This window comes from Electrophorus electricus, chromosome 7 (genome assembly GCF_041902795.1).
Source record: "Electrophorus electricus isolate QZ-2024a chromosome 7, ASM4190279v1, whole genome shotgun sequence".
Lineage (NCBI taxonomy): Eukaryota > Metazoa > Chordata > Actinopteri > Gymnotiformes > Gymnotidae > Electrophorus > Electrophorus electricus.
In genome coordinates this window covers 3,703,293-3,722,465 of record NC_137503.1, presented here as the reverse complement: position 1 = coordinate 3,722,465, position 19,173 = coordinate 3,703,293, and the positions used below count along the sequence as shown (strand labels likewise).

The window sequence follows — 19,173 nt, the reverse complement described above, 5'->3', positions numbered from 1 at the left end:
AGATAAAACAACGAAGCTGTGCTTCTGGTGAAGGGTTGCTAAGGAGATTTCAACCAGCCTCTTTCTCTGCCCCAGTCCTGTAGAATCACAGATCTGCACAGTTTAGGCTCCCCTGGCTCTAACAACTGGCAATTTGTTAAATGAAATGCATTAGAGGAGAGAACAATACCAGACAATGCACCTTACTTACTACGAGAGAGATGGTAGACGAGGTAGGTCACATATGTTCAGACCGGGTCGAGATGTAAGCACTCGTAACAAGGTGGCAGTTTGTCAGTATATCAGCCTACTAAAGGGTTAGTAAATATAAGCCAGGGCTGGCATCTGAACCCTACGAGAGCCGCCCTAGAACCATCCCTGTAGTCTCTGCTGATTGTCTGCTCATCACTACATTTGGATATGCAGGATATCTGGCAATATCCTAATAAACACAGGAAAGAAAGAAACATTACAGTGGTTGCTAGACGGAGTGATGACGCTTACGACTACACTACAGACGCTACACCAAAGCAGCAGGGCTTTCAGTTTGGGTGTGTGTGGCAGGTAGAGTAGGCCACATGCATGTAAACCGATGCCGTGGGAGGCAGCTGAATGGGAGGAATGCACACATTTGCAGGGTGTCTGGCCTGAAATCTGGTAGCAGTGCACATTAACAGGGCACCATTGTGTGGAGTCCATAACATAATCAGATAAACAGGAGCTTAACACAACATGCAGCAGGCCAGGCGTATGGTGAACATACCTTCAGTCAGGATCCTTTTCACCCGCTGAGCCAGGAGAGCACCGCTTTCACACTCACACACACACACACACACACACACACACGGACTGAAATACTGGGAAAAATCATAGCTTTTTTTTTTTTTTTAATATCTGAGCCATGTGCTACCAAGCAAAATAGTCAAGATTTATAAAAATGTATCCGTTCTAATTCATATTTTAAAAGTGAAAACTTGCTGGAAGAGAAACGTGATTCATTTGAAGCTGGTTGTTCTGTAGAAGCTGAGAAACTGTTTCATTCCCTGCATCTGCCAAGGAATCACACATGAGTGAAATCCACCAACCACGATGGAATTCAGTAATGATTACTGCTCCGAGATGACACAGCTCCATTATGTGACAGCGTGTTAGAGTGCAATATGAGCTCAATAGAAACTTACATTTTTTTTTAAATAAAAGGGCTAGAAAATACAAGACAATGATACACCATTATTTTAATAAAATGATATGTATGGCTTGAACAAGAACACCATGCCCATATAAGCGTTAAAAGCATTATTAGAAAACATTTAAAAATTTTTAAGAGTCACAATCAGCACCGCTAACAAATAAAAAACCAAGACTATGACTCCCTAAGCTGTGTGTCCACACTGAGGAGGACTTTACTTAACGTGGCCTCTTCAGGGAGGCAACTGTGCTGTGCCGACAGCAAGCTGCAGTTTCAGATTCGGGGGAATTCCAGCGCTCAACTGTTCTAACACACAGCAAACCATCAAACAAATATGACATGCGCACCTCCACGCTTCAGAGCGCTTGTATGGAGCATGGCCTGGGGTGGGGGGGCTTGTTGACAGAGCGGTTATAGTGGAGAAGAAATGGGAAGATGCTGGAACGTGAGTAATAAACTGCCATCATAAAGACTCCCCGTCCACGGGCCCCCGTCACACTCGCGAGGGATTCAACCTGCGGCTGCCGCTGATGGTAGAGCACGGCGCAAAAGGGCCAGTGACGACATGGACAGTCGGGATTTTTAGAAACCTTCTTGCGGACGGGTTGAGAAGAGATGTTACAGTTGTCTTGTGCAATGAGTCATGTCAAGGAAATGACAGCGTATGAAAGTCAGACTGATTATAAAGAACATTCTGATGACAAAATAAAAAGAAATAAAAAAAAACACTTATTTCAACAAAAAAATCAAAAAGCACACAGCTTAACAATAACCTTATTCACACTGAAGTGGATAATGACACAATTTAAAGGTGTCAGTAATCACACTGCTTTTATTATGTGAGATCTTAAAGCACCTTGTGTCCAGAAACCTAAACAAAGTATCCACCAATGTAATCAAAAAATTCCAAACAAAATGATAAAATCATTTCAAAACTAGCATAATGATCTTCAATTGTCCATGTGATTACAAATCATTTGTGTTCGGGGCTCCGGTTCTGTCTCCGTCAGAGCAGAGTGTGGTGCCGGAGCTGATCTCCGTTCAGAAACCGATGTTGCCCCTAGCCAAGCAGTAACCCAGCTTGTTCTGGTTTCCTATGACAGACATGACCCCCACGTAGGCCTCGATGACAAGGGGCTGGTTCAGAACCAGAACCCCGTTGGCTTTTCCTGGTACTGGATTTTCAGCATGAACCTTCTGTGCCACCATGGCCAGCTGCTCCCTGAAGCTGTGGATCTGAGAGGGGAAAGTGGACCAAAGAGAATTAAAGCTCAGTGCAATCGGAGCCCTCGCCTCTGGTGGCTCTGACCTGACTGCACTGCACATTTAGAAAAGAGATGGACTGCTTTTGAAAGCAAAATAAGTTTCAACGGTCAAATCCTTAATTTCTTCCAAAAGTACCCATTCAAGTCAATTCTCATTGTATGCATTATCTCTCTCTCTCTGTCTCCCCCCCCCAACCTGCTGCTCACCTCTATGGGCGTGATGGTATGTGTGGAATGGGATAGGGGCCAGGAGGGTTGACACCTTGCCTCTCTAAATGAGTGGTTATGTGATCTACAGGGTTACTGGTACCGAGGCCCCCACCCCCACCCACAGCCATCGTGACCTGCTAAAGAAGTGTGATCAATGCAAACCCCCCCACCCTAACCCCACCCTAACCCCACCCCAGCCCGAAGCCAGACTCACAGGGTCATGGGGCTGACAAACTGTTACTTGGTTTATATGCTGAAAAAGATAATCATCTCATCTCAGCCTTTTGCTTGGGTCATTTTGAAAGGTCCTTGGGAGCTAAAAGATTTACATAAAAAAAAAAAGAAAAGAAAAAAGTTCGCATTTAACTCTCCAGACATGCCTATTTATTGTAAATAAATTTAATCCCTTAAAAATAGTAACAAAGGATATTCATGTGGGGCAAATATGACTAACGTCTTCCACAGGCAATTTTCAAAGGAACGGTAAGGATGAAGATCGAGTAGTCTGTGAAAACATCTCCACTCATGTAAGTGGGTCCACCTCTGAGTCATCGTCCTGCTTGGCGCGGCACAGTTAATTTATCTCACCTCACACATTCTGGCCAGCCTGTCATTGGCATTGTAGACCGGGTGGTAGGTCAGGGTGGTGTAGGGGTAGTCCAAAGCGAACGGGTTCCAGCGAGACATGAAAGAGGGCTCCCGGAGTCTGTCCCAAAAGATCCGCACACCCTCTCCATCTCGCCTGAAACAGAGGGAGAGACAGCGCACGGCACTTCAGCACACATCCATCTACGTGAACAAGAGCAAAGTGTCCTGGCTGAGTGACAGCAAAATCACTCATAACTGAACAGTACTGGTTTATAATCTGGGGAAACCGAGTATGATCTCACTGTTAAAAGGGCTTTATTCTTTCTGGGGCGTTTTGTGGGAGTTTTGGGGGCATATTCTAAATGTAATGTTTGAAACATGCTGATCCTCGCTAAACAGACTCTAATATTGGGAAAGTGTGTGATGTTTAATATTTCTAGCATTGAATGTGTTTATTTTGCCCATAGTGTCGACAAGTGCATATCATATAAAGGTGATTAATTAATAGATTTTGATATCAACTGTATATTTTTGGAGGACTGAAAATAAACAAAAGAATATCCAAAAAAACCCCATAAAACAAACAGTAAGTAACAGAAGTCATTTAAAGAGAATCACACAGATGCAGCTTCACTGAGGCTTTTGGCAACAACTGCCCTGGCACTAATGCACATGCCCAGCGTCTGAGTTGGACATAATTCGGGTTGAACAAGTAAACCATGTGCCACAGCCTGCATGCCGGCGTTCGCCATCAGCCCGCACTGACCGCGCTCACTTGTGTCTGCAAATAGGTCAGCTTGACCTCCCGAACCCCTCCGTTCCTGTCCAGCAGTGCTCCCTTGCTGCCGGACCCGGGCTCCTCTCCTCTGTAGGTCATCTTCTTTTTGTCCAGGCCAATCTAATGTTTACTAAGCTTAAAGGCATTTCCCCGCGTTTGTCAGATTTTCTTTCACTCCGCGCCATTTGCTTTTCTCTTAAGTAAGTAAACAGATTTTAATGAAACCCCCAGAGGCCATGTCTTTATTTTCCTGGCTGATGAAACCCCACAAGACAACTGAGCGCCTTTCAGATGAGAGCCATCTTAAAAAAAACCCTCTCCACATTCAGGCTTTGAAATGACGCTGGAACTCTTCCATTTTCAGCGAGATCTTTCTGAATGTTTACAAGTTGTTCATCAATCACGCTGGTGAGGGGGTCAGATTTCCATGATGTGGTATAACACACTCCAGCAGCATGGGGCCGGGACACCCTTTGTGCTGCTGATTTTGTATTTGCCCTATTGATGGCGTACTTGAACACTCGTTACATTTTAACACACTGATCCAACAAACACTAGATTAAGGAGAACAGTCGTCAACAATCGTGAGGAACTGTTTATAATATCGCCCTTCATTCACACTCGTTCATTTAGAATTACTTCTCCTGGACATCCTAAAGCCAACTGTCAGTTCCGTGGATGTTTTGTACCTGTTTCTTTGTTTAATGAAGGCGAAACCTGATCAATAGCACTAGTTATTGCACACACATTCGGACTGCAATTTTGGTTCATCAACCCTGCATAGTTTCCTATCAGGTAGTTACCCGATCAGGTAGACCTCTCCAGCCATGTCAGGACCAACCCCCCACCCCCACGCCCTCCAACCCCTGGGCCTCTACCATTAACTGAAACACCTCCTCTGAGGACAGACATGCCCTTCAGTCGTGAGCGGTTGCCAACTGAGCCCGTGTAGTGTCTGAGTGCTATGGGTCACCTCTTGCCCTCCCTCAGACAGACGGGACCCCAGGGAAACCCTGCAGCGTGTAGTGGTATCACTACTAGGAGCTGACAAGCCAGCCACAGGATAGCGAGAGGACTAGGAGTCGGTTGTTTTTAAAGCAGGATGACAAGCATCACTCACTCTCTCTCTCTCTCTCTCTCTCTCTCTCTCTCTCTCTCTCTCTCTCTCTCTCTCTCTCTCTCTCTCTCTCTCTCTCTCTCTCTCTCTCTCTCTCTCTCTCTCTCTCTCTCTCTCTCTCTCTCTCTCTCTCTCTCTCTCTCTCCCTCCCTCCTGCCCTGTGTGTCACTCCCCTGCCCTGACACTACGATCCTGGAGGAACTAACAAGAGTAAGAGCTTCCATGCAGCCCCAGGATTTCACCAACATGACTGATGAAATAACACACCGCATGCTCCTCACTGGCTAAGAGACATCCTCTCCTCTTCCTCATTCAACATTAATATTATATAAGCTCGCTTAGAAACAGCGACCTCCTTTAAGCTTCCTAGAACGTAAACCCGGGCAAACGCACGTAAACTGCTTGACCTTAAAAACCTCAGGTACATTTATCTCACCCAAGCAACAGACCGGGTCGTTTTCACCCGTGTTTAACGACGGCGGAGCAGGCGATTTATTTCCCTGCTGTGTCATGCGCTCGTAAGCCTTTTGTTGTGTGCAGCGCACACAGAGCGCAGGCAGGGCGCCAGCCGATCTGTCCAGCCCCTCCTAGACACGGATGAAGATGGATTCGTTGCCGCTGGCGCACAGTGGCCAGCCACCACGAGCCTGCGATGGGCAGGGGGGAAGTCGCAGCCCTGGCAGCCTGGGCCAGGCCAGAACCGACGCCCGTCCCAAACGCGCCTTAAGGGGGAGCTTTCTCCTGCCTGAGCAAAGCCATGGCTCAGGGCTACAGATGGAGCCGGATGGGAGCACGACGTGAGACTCTGCTCCTCCTGCTGTTTACACTGGCGCTTTCAGTGTTGACAATGACTGCTGTAGCGGCTCCACCCTGATGAATAAGCCCACCCCCGCCTCCCCCGTACTGGGAGGAGAAATGGGCGAAAGGTGAGTGGGGAGAGAAGACACAAAGGCCCGCGCAACCGACTGTTAACTTGGCACCGAGGGTTGTGGTACGAGAAAGTTTCCGGTCAAGAGAATGGGAGTGTTCGTTGGAAGTGAATGTGCAAACAAACGTGAAGCAATGTGTGTGTGTGTGTGTGTGTGTGTGTGTGCGTGCATGGTTTTGTGAGATCCAATGCACAACTGCACACGTGGATAAATGATAAGTGTGTAGCCTGAGGGGTGTGTGTGCGCGACTGTGTGTGTGTGTGAAGATTTCCAGATGATTCCAGGTAAGCTATCAGAATAAGAGGGCTAGTTGAGACAGGCTGTACAGGGCTGGGCTGGAGTCCACAGAGCTCTTACACACTCACTGTTTATGGTACAGAACAGCGCTTTCACTGAGCCTGGTCATAAGTCACATGGGCACGTGTGCACGCACACACACACAGAGACTGACTTTCCCTAATGCATACACAGCCTCTCAGTCACACGCTCACACTGACTCTTTTATTCCAATAGTCTGTTGGACTGAGAGGTAAACGGATGACAGAAGGTGGAAGATAAAAGATACAAAGATGGAGAGAAAGGGGGAAAAGAGAAGGTGTGAATGAGCTTCCAGAACCTTCTCCGTATACAGGGTTCATAATCACGTACTGCAAACATTCCTGTTGCCCATAAAACCAAGCTGATATTCCCTTCATCACCCTCGCGCGCACGCACACACACACACACACACACACACACACACACACACACGTACACACACACACACACGTACACACACACACACAAACACGCACACACACAAACTCCAGTGTATTCTTAGCTAAGCTTCGGGACGGCGTCTTGAAATTCCTGCAGCGGTTGACTGCTCTCTGTGGGCTGGGGACGAGTAAGTCAACACAGCAGATAAATATCAGCGTTGGGCCGCAGCTGTCACAGCGAGCGGCCCAAGCAGGGTCTGGGCCAGCTAGCAAATTCCCCGATTGCTCAACGGACCCCGGGAGCGAGGTGCGCAGCCACCCCCGTTCGCAGGATGGCCGCAGCCTGGGACTGCGTCCACCTTCGGGCCGCAGAAGCTCGAAGCAGCCCCGTCGTTTTCTTGCGCAAAAACGACGATGCAGCACATTTCAAACACCTTTCCTAGCTCCACTTATTATGCATTTCTGCAAAACCTCGGTTTCACCGTGTCTGGTGTCACGTTTGTGTCGTTGTAAAACGTGCTTCTGGACGTCAGCCTCATGTAACCCGCCACTTCACCTAGTCAGAGTTGGGACATCCCCACCCCAGCACAACAGACACGCTTCAATACCATGAAATGGATGACAAGCAGATGCCTGCTGAAAAGAAGTGGTTAACAAATCCAAACACAAGCAAGGCTAATCCCTCCCTTCCATATCAGGAAGTTGGGAGCATTCAGTGCAGCAGGACGGCGCTTTTGTTGGTTTTTGTTCAAACTCCACCTACACACTTTGTGTGAACAGTACAGATTGACTTCACGGTCAGAAAGAATCCACAAAACTGTCACAGAATGATTCAACAGCTCTGGACATCATCACTGGTACGATATAACGCATGCAGGGTGGCTTCTGGTTACTCTGCAAGCTGCATGAGAAGAAAAGTACAAGTGTATGTATGTAAAACATTGCCCCCTGCTGGCTGAATAGGGAATTGCCACAGTTGCCAAGGCTGTGAACGGCCATGGTTTTTGGAGAAACACTGCAGCATTGGCTGAGTTGGGTTGAACATGCTTTTAGCCAAATCGCAAATGTTCTGAAGCATCAGCAGTGTATGCCACCCAACACCACTGTGTGTACTGTCACCATTTAAAACATTTCTGTCTCACATTTCTGAGGACTTTGTTGGAAAACATGATCTTAACTTAGTGGAGTGAAAACTGATGAGCTGGATGTTTTCAGTGTTCAGCTGGTTCCAACGGTGTTTGTGTGTGTTTGTTGGCACCGAAAGGCCAATTCTTTGGTCCTTGGTGACGAAGGCCATGCAATGCTGAGTACAGTCACTATAAATTTATGTTTACGAAGAACACATTCCATTAGAACACAACACCAGGGGATTCTTGGGTCAAAAAGTTTCTCTGAGTACATAACAGTAGCTTTTCCTAAAAAAGCCACAACTTCACCCATTAGTGCCTGAATCTGCATTCCATTGATAATTACGACGCATAAAAGAATTACACTGTTTTTGCAGAAACAGCAAAAGCAGAACTTTTTTTTTTGCCATCTTGTGCGACTTCACCCAACACCCCCTGCAACGCTCCCAGCTTACTCACTCAGGAGCATACGGGAGAGGTGGAGAGTCCCAGTGCCGGGCGGAGGGGGGAGGCGGAGCCACTGTTTGGAGGGGGGAGGGCTTTCTTGAGTCAGTGCCGGTGGATGTTCAGCCTGCCGCTAATATATGAATCAGGGCAGGCTCCCTGTTCCCATGCTGCACCTGACCTAGCTGGCTGGTCGAATCAAAATGAAACATTCTCATAAAGACCGCAGACCCCATGGAGACGGCAGCTGCTGGTCTGAAAGTGAAATTGAATAAAAGTTGTTAAAACAACCTTACTATATCGCACTGTAACAGCCAAACATCAAACACGCAGCATAATAGAACAGAAACGCAGACTCCGTTATGTGTAGCTAGCATAAGGCCTGTTACTGTCTGATACGCACACTTTAGGAAAGCACACTCTGCGCCTAATACGAGGGGTGGAAGAGAGAGAAAGAGAGAGCCGAGCGTTTCAAACTCAATCTGCTGAAAACCTTTCAGGCAGAACTGAGACTCTCGCAACACGCTCTCCTCAGTAGGCACAAAAGGAGACAGCAGTGATATGCAGGATAACCGGGGGGTAATTACCTCGTCTAGACAGATAGAGAGAAAAGCATTTTTCCAAAACACATCTCTGACTCTCACCCTCCCATCCACTGTCAGACCCTGCTACCTCACGCCCATGCAGTGACTGCCTCCAAACCACAGCGAGACGTTCTCCCAACATTTAAGATATGTTATAGAAGTGTTTCCGGGGGCACTGAAGGATGTGTGGTAAAACCTTACCATAAACCACTGACTGACTAGAGCATGATGGGAGTGCAATCCTAAAGCAACCATTTTGCTTTGCAGTAAACAAATGAGATTAGGGACAGAAACACCACGTGCTTCTTTCATTCTGTGAAGTCACTGAGGTGTAGGTCTGTCACCATGACTCACATGGATACATGCGGAGAAGGAGAACAAACACACACACACACACACACACACACACACACACACACACACACACACACACACACACACACACACACACTCCCTCGAGTACTACTCATGTATGATTTGCCATTATACTTTACCTGAAAATGAGTAACTAATCAAACAAAACAATTCGCAGCCAACAGCTATAGCAAGCGATTCCTCTCTCCTAATCTCCTTGAGTGAGCATCTCAGAAGAACGGCACGGATAGGACACGGGGACCCATCGGGTTGGCTTAGAAACAGAGCAAGAGAACATACGCACAGAGAGTACGTAGACAGATTAGTTTATACACGCTGACTCACTGCGGAAGGGAGCGGGGAACAAAGAGGCGTTCTAGTCACTGAATTATTCATGTGAGTGAGGTTGGCTGCTGGAATGATGGTGTCACTGTGGAGCTGCAGGTGTTCTACCCAGTCATAAGAGCAGCTATATGTCCTGCACGGGTTATGGCAGTGAGCTCTATACCTGATCAATAACATCATTATGAAGCTTTTATCAATCAGTATGATTGGTAGGGGTTGGATTCTAGGTGTCAGGATAGGGGGTACACAGATCAATAAAGATGATTAGTGTGAGCTGTGAGTTCTGACTGGCTGTGATGTTTTGCAGCCTGAAAGACTTGAGACGAGTGGAATTCACTCGAGAAAGACAGAGTGCAAAAGACACGGAAATAGGAGGAGATGGAGGAGGTGAGAGAGTGCCTACGGTGTGAGGGGAGCGGGAGTAAGAGGGGGAGGTGAGAGTGTGCCTCGGGTGTGAGGGGAGCGGGAGTAAGAGGAGGAGGTGAGAGAGTGCCTCGGGTGTGAGGGGAGCGCGAGTAAGAGGAGGAGGTGAGAGTGTGCCTCGGGTGTGAGGGGAGCGCGAGTAAGAGGAGGAGGTGAGAGAGTGCCTCAGGTGTGAGGGGAGCGCGAGTAAGAGGAGGAGGTGAGAGAGTGCCTCGGGTGTGAGGGGAGCGGGAGTAAGAGGAGGAGGTGAGAGTGTGCCTCGGGTGTGAGGGGAGCGGGAGTAAGAGGAGGAGGTGAGAGAGTGCCTCGGGTGTGAGGGGAGCGCGAGTAAGAGGAGGAGGTGAGAGTGTGCCTTCAGTGTGAGGGGCGCAGGACTAAGAGGAGGAGGTGAGAGAGCGTCTCCAGCACAACGGCAGCTTTTCCTTTCAGCACTTTCGGGTGGCTTCCGCCTGCGTTTTATTTATAATTGAATGTAATGTGTGGAGATAAAGCACTTCACTTCCTAAGCACTTCACGCCACATTACGTTTTATTCATCAAATTAGTCTTACTTGGGTTGGTGTCCCCTGAGCCAGTTTTAAAAGGTTCGGATAAAAGGCCGACATTAATTTCTGCCACTAATCACTTACATAAGTGTGTGGCAGGCCAGCCCATTCACAGACAGCTCCCTCACCCCCTCACTCTGTCTGATAAAAGGCCTCCTCACATCCTAATCCTCGTCCGGCAAAAAGGGGAAGCCACTTAAGAAAAGGAAGGCACTGGTTTTCCTCCGCATGCTCTGACTGGTTGCACCCTTTGCACTGTACCCACTGGCAGCCCTCAGTACTGTTCGGGGCAAATCGCTCAGGACATTCTTCAGCACACATCTCAGTTCTGGGAAGGATGAAATCTACTGCATAGAGAGCACATATGAATCAGGCCAAGGTTAGCCAGGGCATCTGTGAAGTCCAATTGGTTATAACTTGTTGGACTTGAGTCATTTAGTGTAATATAGAAGGAGAACACAATGTACATCATCCATACTGCTGTAAAGGAAATCAGCAATTATCGCATTGTCAAAGATATGATCATAGATGTTCATCAATGCAGGGACAATTCAACTGAGCCTTTAATCAGTGTCCACCAGTCAGAAGGCTTACAGTAACGAATACAATTATTAGTGAATTATCCAGTATGGTGTGTTCACCGGCGCAGGATGTGAGTCACTCCTGTTTCTTGGAAGTCCTTTCTTCAACTGCACTTCTCTGAAGTGACCTCTGTGTGTGCTGGCTTTCCAAACTCAGCCACTGGTGTCTGCTCGTAGCATTCGAGAGTTACTTTAGCATGGACCACAAAAGGCAAAGAGGAATTTACCAAAGAATAGCGAACCCACCAGCAGACCTTCGGGTGGTGGTGTTGAACTCGTGCTCAGCTGGGCACAATATCTTTGTCTCTGTTTCTGTAGTTGGCATGTCCACCATCACCTCAATGTATGTAGCCTCAGTATACCAACATTCAACTCCAGGGGGGAAAAAGCTGTCGTCTCTTACCATAATGTTACATCTATTGATCCAAAATGATTTTCCACCTCTCTTCACTCTTCACTTCTAACTGACTCTTCTGCAATTTCGTGTCCTGCTTCCATGACGTCACACTGCAGCAGTGTAATTTCTCACTCATTCAATGATTATGCCCAATTCAAGACCAGTCTGGTTCCGGCAACACTCTCCTGAGGTTAGATTTCTACTGGCTGCCGTCTTGAGCAAAGAAAATTGGCCTTTTCGTATCGAAGAGGTTTGTTCTGGCCATGTGCCTAAATACAGGGATATCCTACATTAGTACAGGGATATCCACCATATCCCCTTTGCTTCTCAATTCACAAGAAACTCCTGATCGCAGACAAATGGTTCGCAGTAGTTTCTCTCCAGTAGATTCTATCACGGTCTCTGAATTCATTACTAAATCTAGCTCTTCATCCTGTCGGCTTGACCCTGCCCCAACCTTTCTTCTAAAAGATCGTGTGATATAAATGTAATAAATTCATATCTTGTCTTTCTGGTTCTGTTCCTTCCTCTCTTAAAACTGCCATTATAACAGCCCTCATGGAGGAACCTGGCCTTGATCTCTATTTCCTTGCCAATAGCAGACTAATCTCCAACCTCCCATTCCTAGCTAAAATGATGGATAGAGTGGGTGCCATGCAACTTTGTCTTTCTCACTGCAGATGGCCATGCCCTATATGCCCTTTCAGTCTGGTTTTCATTTATTTCACAGTACAGAATCCGCTCTCGAGTGATGTCAACGACCTTTTAGTTTCTGCTGACGCTGGTTCACACAAGGATTTAGATACCATAAATCACAGTGTGCCTCTCCGCCTTTCCTCTACAGAGATGGTACAGCAACCATGGATGTTGCATGAGCCACAGCTAGAAAACATGCAATGTTTGCCTTGGAGGAATATGCCTGGTTGGCAGCTGTCATGTGACAGGGGAGAATTACCTAAAAGGTAGGAGTTGGCTATTACTAGAATAGGAAATTTGTAGGGACCACACACACACACACACACACACACACACACACACACACGCACACACACACGCACGCACACACGCACAAACACACGCACACACACACAAACACACACACGCGCGCACACGCACACGCACACACAGGCACACACACAGTCACTCATGGTGATGTACCCCAAGGATTCATTCTTGGTCCTCTTCTGTTTTTCAGATACACATCACTCCTGCGACAAATCATCTGTCATCATGGCCTTATCTTTCATTGTTATAGTCATGTATCTCAGTAGTCATTCCACCACTCCCATGACACTGACTGCTTACAGTTCGGAGCTGAAGCGCTGGAAGGATCCAAAAGTTGAGATGGATGCTTAGAATCTTCTTTTTCCTGACTGCACACTTTCACCTGAATCTCACATGATCTCACTGAATTTTTTGCATTTTTGTAACACTGCCCATCTTTTCCTGTTTCTCAACATGAAATATGTTGAAACTTTACTTACCAAAACACTAACGAACTTCTGTACTTTCAAAACTCCCACCTGGACTCTCCCCATGTTTACACTGTTCCTTATTACATTCATAGCCTTTCATGGTCTTACTTCTGGTTATGTTTTCTGAAACTCTCCACCCTGACACCCCATCTTACATCCTTAGGTCCTTAAGCAGCAGAACTCTTGCAATGCCACACACCAGGCTGTCCTCGGTGGCCTCTGACCTTTGGAATGCACCACTCTTCCTATCTCTCTGTGACTGCACGTCAAATCTCAGTTTTAAAACTTTCCTCTTCACACAGATTCCTTCCTCATCGCCTTCTTTCTAGATATTCCTTCATTTGTTTTAACATGCTTTGAAAAGTGACATTTTCAACGTGTCAGGTGTCAGAAAAGTGCTATATATCTAAAACGTACGATTGTGATTATAATGGGAAAGTCCTGTGAACGCTGTTTGCTTCAGTGGACAAGCGAGACACCACTTCTCCTTCTGATGAAGGAGGAGATCCCACGAGCGCCTGGAACCCGGGGGAGCTACTCACGTGAGAAGGGAGTGAGGGGGGAAGGTGAAGGCACCATATGCAATGCGGTCCACAAGGTTGAGGGGAATTCTCTGGATCTGCTCGCAGTTGAGCATGATGAAGTCGTACTTGCAGAGAAGGAGCGACTTCTCTGTGATGAACACCAGTCGTTCTTTCTCATTGTTCCAGTGATCGATTCTGCAGAGAAAGACAGAGAGACAAAGAAGGAAAGCAAGAGACAAAGAACTTACGCCTTCATTGAAAGACGTACTTAATTAAAAAAAAAAAACTGGATAGCGACTCCTATCATGGGGAATAAAAGCAAAGTGTTAGGGGACACTTTTGAGGACTCTTGGCTTCTTTAACAGGGTTTAGCTCTCCGTGGGCAGGATATTAAATGGGGTCCCTGTGATTTCTGCAGGGATGATGTGATGAAGAGCTCTCCTTAGAATCTACACTCTACTCAGCTCTCCATAGCACAGGAACTAACAGAATGACAAATTAGGTAACCATGGTGACAGCTAGTGGACCGAAAGAATGAAACCTGCATGACGTGAAGTTTCAGTCTGTTCAGCCTTCAACAATTACTGAGCTCTGTGGTATCTTTGGGAACATTCGTAATAAATTCATCACAAACAGCACGATTACATTTCTAGCGATATTCCCAGTCACTGGTCTCCGATTGTGTTTCTAGCCTCCTCTTTGTATGTCTTTGTTGTTGTTTGCATTGCTGTTGTTTGTTTGCTTGAGCAGTTTGCACAGATGCCTGAATCTACAGTTGTGGGTGGCACATTTTGATGAAAACAAATGAATTATTTTGAGGTAGAACATAAGCTACAGGGGCAGAAACGGCTTCTCACTAATCTTAGCATTCGCCATCCAGGGAGCCTTTCCATGGTTTAAAGGTAAGACAAGTTATACCACCAGCCTTTAATGGGCATCACTACTTCTCAAAATGATTGTTTTATGACAAATAAAGGTCTAATGAGCATATTATGTTATATGCAGTTATCTACATTACACTGTTGTGCATTATGCATTATTCTCAGCATAAACATCAATTATCCAATTATTTAAACAATTAACCTTTAAACAAACACATAATTCAGTGCAAATAAGGTGAATAAAATCTGAATATATTATTATTATTATTATTATTATTCCACATTCAGTCATCTTACAGATGCATGTGTGTGGCATGTGCACATGTTTGTATGTCGGGCCAAGAAAATTACATGCATTATTCTCCATTATTCATTCTGATGTGGTAGGTTCTTAAAAGCCTGTGTGGTCAGACAGGCGCCGACCTCCGCAAGAACATTCAGCCAAAAGTCCTCCTCTGAGCTTGTTTTGCTGCCTGCATAATTTGCTTTAATCATTTCCTGCAAATCGCATTTATTTCCAGAACATCAGCTGTAGCAATTCTGCAGTTTGAGATTTCTAAGACACTTATATACATTGGGCTCCTAATTACTCCGCATTTGTAAATAGGATGTTCGCGTGTTAGTCCACGTTGGTCCACGTCGGTCCATATGTGGACTTGGCTGAATCTGTTGTAGGTGGAAGGTTTAGCAGGGCTTTTTATTTGTAAAATAGTTCTTGGCACATGCAGGAATTCATTTGTTTACCATTTACATATGTGTGACTACCCGACCAGACCACATACAGCAGAGAATGTTTTAAAATAATATCAAAGTAAGAAAGAGGAAGTCATCTACAAACATCAGTTAGTTAACAGACAGTTCCCAACTAGGAACAATGCAATAGCTGGTTTTTCAGGGATCTAATGAAACAAAGCAAATAGAGTCTTCATCTGGGCATTGTAATTATGTGTCAAGAGTCATAATCATAAACATTTGGTTTTGGAAAAACCAAAAACACTAACTGCCATGTGAACTGGTCTATACAGTGCAAACTGAAAAAGAAAAAAAATCCTCATTACAAAGATCTTAAAATTAGCAAATTTATCTTGTTGACATTACATCTAGTATACATGAATAATTGATAAGAACAAATGAAACACATACTCAGCCATTAACCAAACACTCTGGACGGCGCCATCTTCCTTTGGGTCGACCAGGGATTTGATGTCCTCGATAGCATGATCTAGGGTCCCAAGCTAAACCAGGAACCAAACACAGCATAGAGTTACCCTTATACTGTACACAGGGTTATAGGATATAAACCTGGTGTGATTACCTCTAGGTCAAAGATTCTCAATCCAATCATCACAGACCCACAATCAATCTAGATTTTTAAAATCTATTATAGTTCCTAACACACCACATCCAAGGAAGAACTACTAAACTCTCAATCGCCTCTGGCTTGTGTATGTTAAAGACCTAAAACAGGACAAAAGATTTGTACTTGCTGGGGAGTCAGAAAATCTGGACTGAGAACTTCTGCTCTAGATAATCCAAGGACAGATAAATGAGTATCAACCCGCCATGGTTTTGTCCTCGTATGTCTGATCAGTGCCAAGATGTAACTAATAATGGCTTTTCATGCTGCCATAGAAATGGCTCAGGTGCAGTAACAGGGATGGCATTGTCATCCTGACTTTGCTGTGCACACCATACAATACAATGAATAAATGTTTCCAGGTCACTGTGGAGAAACACCCGCCTCTGCTTTCTGTAGAAGTGGACGTGTTCGACAAACAACAGAACAAAAGACCACAATGCTGGAGAAAGTATATGAGCTTTTCACTGCTAGTTTTGCAACATGTTTGCGGTGGGTGTGGTGAGGTGCCCTCCATTGTTAGAACTCAACAATCTTCTGTGTTTACAATAACGACATTCTAATACAATCAGTTACAACGCACAATGAGAATAAGTGGATTACTGAGCGCTGCTTCAGGTTTGTAGTTTGCTGTGAGGGCTAGTGAGAGCTGGCAACGATCAGAAAACCGAGCCGAGATCAGTGCAAAACATCACAGGTTTGCATCCTGCTGGCAGAATTCTGCTATTCTGTGACACTAAACTTTATGCTGCATGGGATACAAGTTCCCGAGTCCGCTTTGCATCAAGGCCTCATGCATAACATAATAGCATAACCTCGAAGAAAACACGACACAGCTGAGCCCCAACGAGAACGACGTGTCATATACCCGCAGGACAAAAAACCTCCGAAGCTTGAACTGCTCAACCGCAGAGGACCTCTTCCCTCCTCGAGCCAGTGGATCGGACTGTACGTGCGCGCTCCGATCGCTCGTCCCCGCGTCCTCGTTGCCAGGCGTATCCGCCCCACCTGAGCGCGGTCGGCCCGCTCCCGCCCCGGGCGCCGGCGACTCCACGCTGTCCTGCTCGAGCTGCACGGCGCGGAACGATGCCTCGTCCGCATCGGTCATTCTGTTTATCGTGGGAACGGTTGGCAAACGTGAGATCTTACAAGATCACAGACCATGCACTATACAAGGTACATGCTTAAAGTATGCACATGTCCAAGAAATAATAATAATAATAATAATAATAATAATAATAATAGTAATAATAATAATAATAATAATAATAATAATAATAATAATAATAATAATAATAATAATAATAATAATAATACAAAAACCGACTAAAATCAAACGTGCAGGCAAACGTTAATTCAGGTTCCGAGGGAAAGAAACTAAAATGAAACTGAAACGCTTCCTGGGCAAAATTAATATGTCACAACTGCAGTGAAGTTTCCAGAGAAACGGGCCGTTTCGGACAGAGATCCTTCATCAGCTGTAATAATAACCCCCCGCCACCTTTTTAAATTAATGATGCGATGAGAACTGACGGCTTACCTGCGACTGGGAGAGAGTGCTTTACCGATACCGAAGACTAGACCGCTTGAGTAAGCAACAGATGCACCAGGCAGTTTCCTGCTTCCGTGATTTTCGGAGCAGCTTTAAACAAGTAGGCGTTGGAGAAGAAAAAGAAGAAGAAGAAGAAGAAGAAGAAGAAGAAGAAGAAGAAGAAGAAGAAGAAGAGAAACAAACAAGAGGCCTGCCTCTCGCAACCGGATAACCCGATTACAAACACCAGACTTCACCGTAGCAGTCCCTGGCTCTGTGGAGCTGTCACTGTGGCATGGCATCCACTGCTAGAAAGCAAATAAGCAATGCCTCTACGCACAGATCAGGCCAGGCAGTAAAGATGTGCATGCGTCTGTACTTTTCTAGACTGCCCTGTCCTAACACCCAGCCCGGGTTGTGAAGAGAGATGGGTGGAATTTAGGAAGTTTGTCCGACATATCGGGCGCAACTTTCCAAGCCTTGCCTCACACAGCAAACGGCTTTTAAATGTTACCGCCAACAGTGGGAGGCTGCAGATTGTTTTAGTAGAATTACAGTCTTTTCCACCCGCTTTCTGATCGTCTAATCGTCTCTGACACGCTTCAAGGCCACGGATGCTCCGAGAGACATGCAATGTACAAAAAAAAAGCATGCATAATTCCTCTTCATCAAAGGAGGAAAAAAAAACCCACGAAAAAACCGGGAGCCGCCTCTGAAATTGATCCTTTCTTCAGTGCCAAAAACCACGACGCTTTCAAACACTATTTTCAGACCGCATCTTTAGCGCTAATACCCTCGGCATCAATCACCGAGCAGCTTACGGAAAGCGTGATCTCTGGCACGTGCCCAGTCAGACAGCGCATTTTATTAGTCTGCAAGCCTCGCCACTCAATATCTTGTTAATAGTGCTCTTTTGTGCTAGGCATCCTAATACGCTAACGGGGCAATCTGTCAAGCTCATGCAACTTCGTGCTTTTGCAGAACGAAGGCCTGCGAGAACAACCAACCGCCCCTCTCGTGCTGTCTACTGCAGGATCGTCGCACGTGCGCCCTGATATGAAGCCCATCTCGCGGAAGCGTGTAATTAGGCGTTCTAATGGTGGCTAATGCGCTTCACTGGTGGTCGGTATTGTTGCGTTTCTTTCTAGGTATTGGCCAGTGGTGTAAGGGAGGGTCACTCGGACACGCACTGCCCTGCAGGGGGTCGGGTGGGGGGTGGGAGGGTGTCTCGAGCTGGGGGGCAGGAGGGGATCATAAATAATAATAATTTTTTTGCTTTAAAAAAAGGGCCTCCATCCAGCCTCTTGGGATGTGGCCCAAGAATTTTTGCGCTATACCAGTGATATCAGCGGCGAGTCCTGTATCATGCAGTATGCTAGTTCGATAGTTCACTTGGGTTCTAACCTGCTGTACTGGCTAGGATGCATTATATGAGTAGATGACAAAGCACTTTTGTAAGTCGGTCTGGATAAGAGCACCTGCTAAATGTCCTAAATGTAATGTGAATGTAAATGTAGTTGAGGACTATTGTGGATAACTGCTGTGATGCGGCTGTGCGTGCTTCTGATGTGGTCACTGAGAGACAGACAGCGGCTGTATATGCTGATGGATAATTACATGCTGTCATGGTTGTGTTATGCGAATCTTTGCGTGTGGGCAGAGCTGTTTACTGCAAATGTAATAACTGCTTCCAGAGTTTGTTTTTCTATATGCATGATGTAAATTATGGATCTAAACTTAACTCACTAATAATAACTTTCAAATATACAATTACTACCTACTTTATTTATTAGAAACACATGGTAGGTGTAGAGTTAGAGAATATAAGTTCATTACCATGCACAATTTGCCTT

At 45.9% G+C, this 19,173-nt stretch overlaps 1 protein-coding gene and 1 long non-coding RNA gene across 2 annotated transcripts in view; one reads left to right on the top strand and one right to left on the bottom strand.

Moving 5' to 3' along the window:
• Positions 1 to 1,197: 1,197 nt before the first annotated feature.
• On the bottom strand, positions 1,198 to 17,850 carry tprg1 (tumor protein p63 regulated 1). Its single transcript, XM_027007734.3, has 6 exons — positions 17,330 to 17,850; positions 16,658 to 16,898; positions 15,576 to 15,667; positions 13,570 to 13,746; positions 3,232 to 3,385; positions 1,198 to 2,404 (listed from the first exon to the last, which is right to left on the bottom strand). Exons 2-6 carry the CDS (start codon positions 16,895 to 16,897, stop codon positions 2,210 to 2,212), a joined length of 858 nt encoding a protein of 285 aa, XP_026863535.2. The 5' UTR covers position 16,898; positions 17,330 to 17,850; the 3' UTR covers positions 1,198 to 2,209.
• Positions 16,864 to 19,173, top strand: part of LOC113575908 (uncharacterized) — a 24,044-nt gene continuing 21,734 nt past the window's right edge. Inside the window, exon 1 of the long non-coding RNA XR_003410453.3 lies at positions 16,864 to 16,965. This is a non-coding gene — a long non-coding RNA (uncharacterized LOC113575908). The remainder of the gene's footprint in view (positions 16,966 to 19,173) is intronic.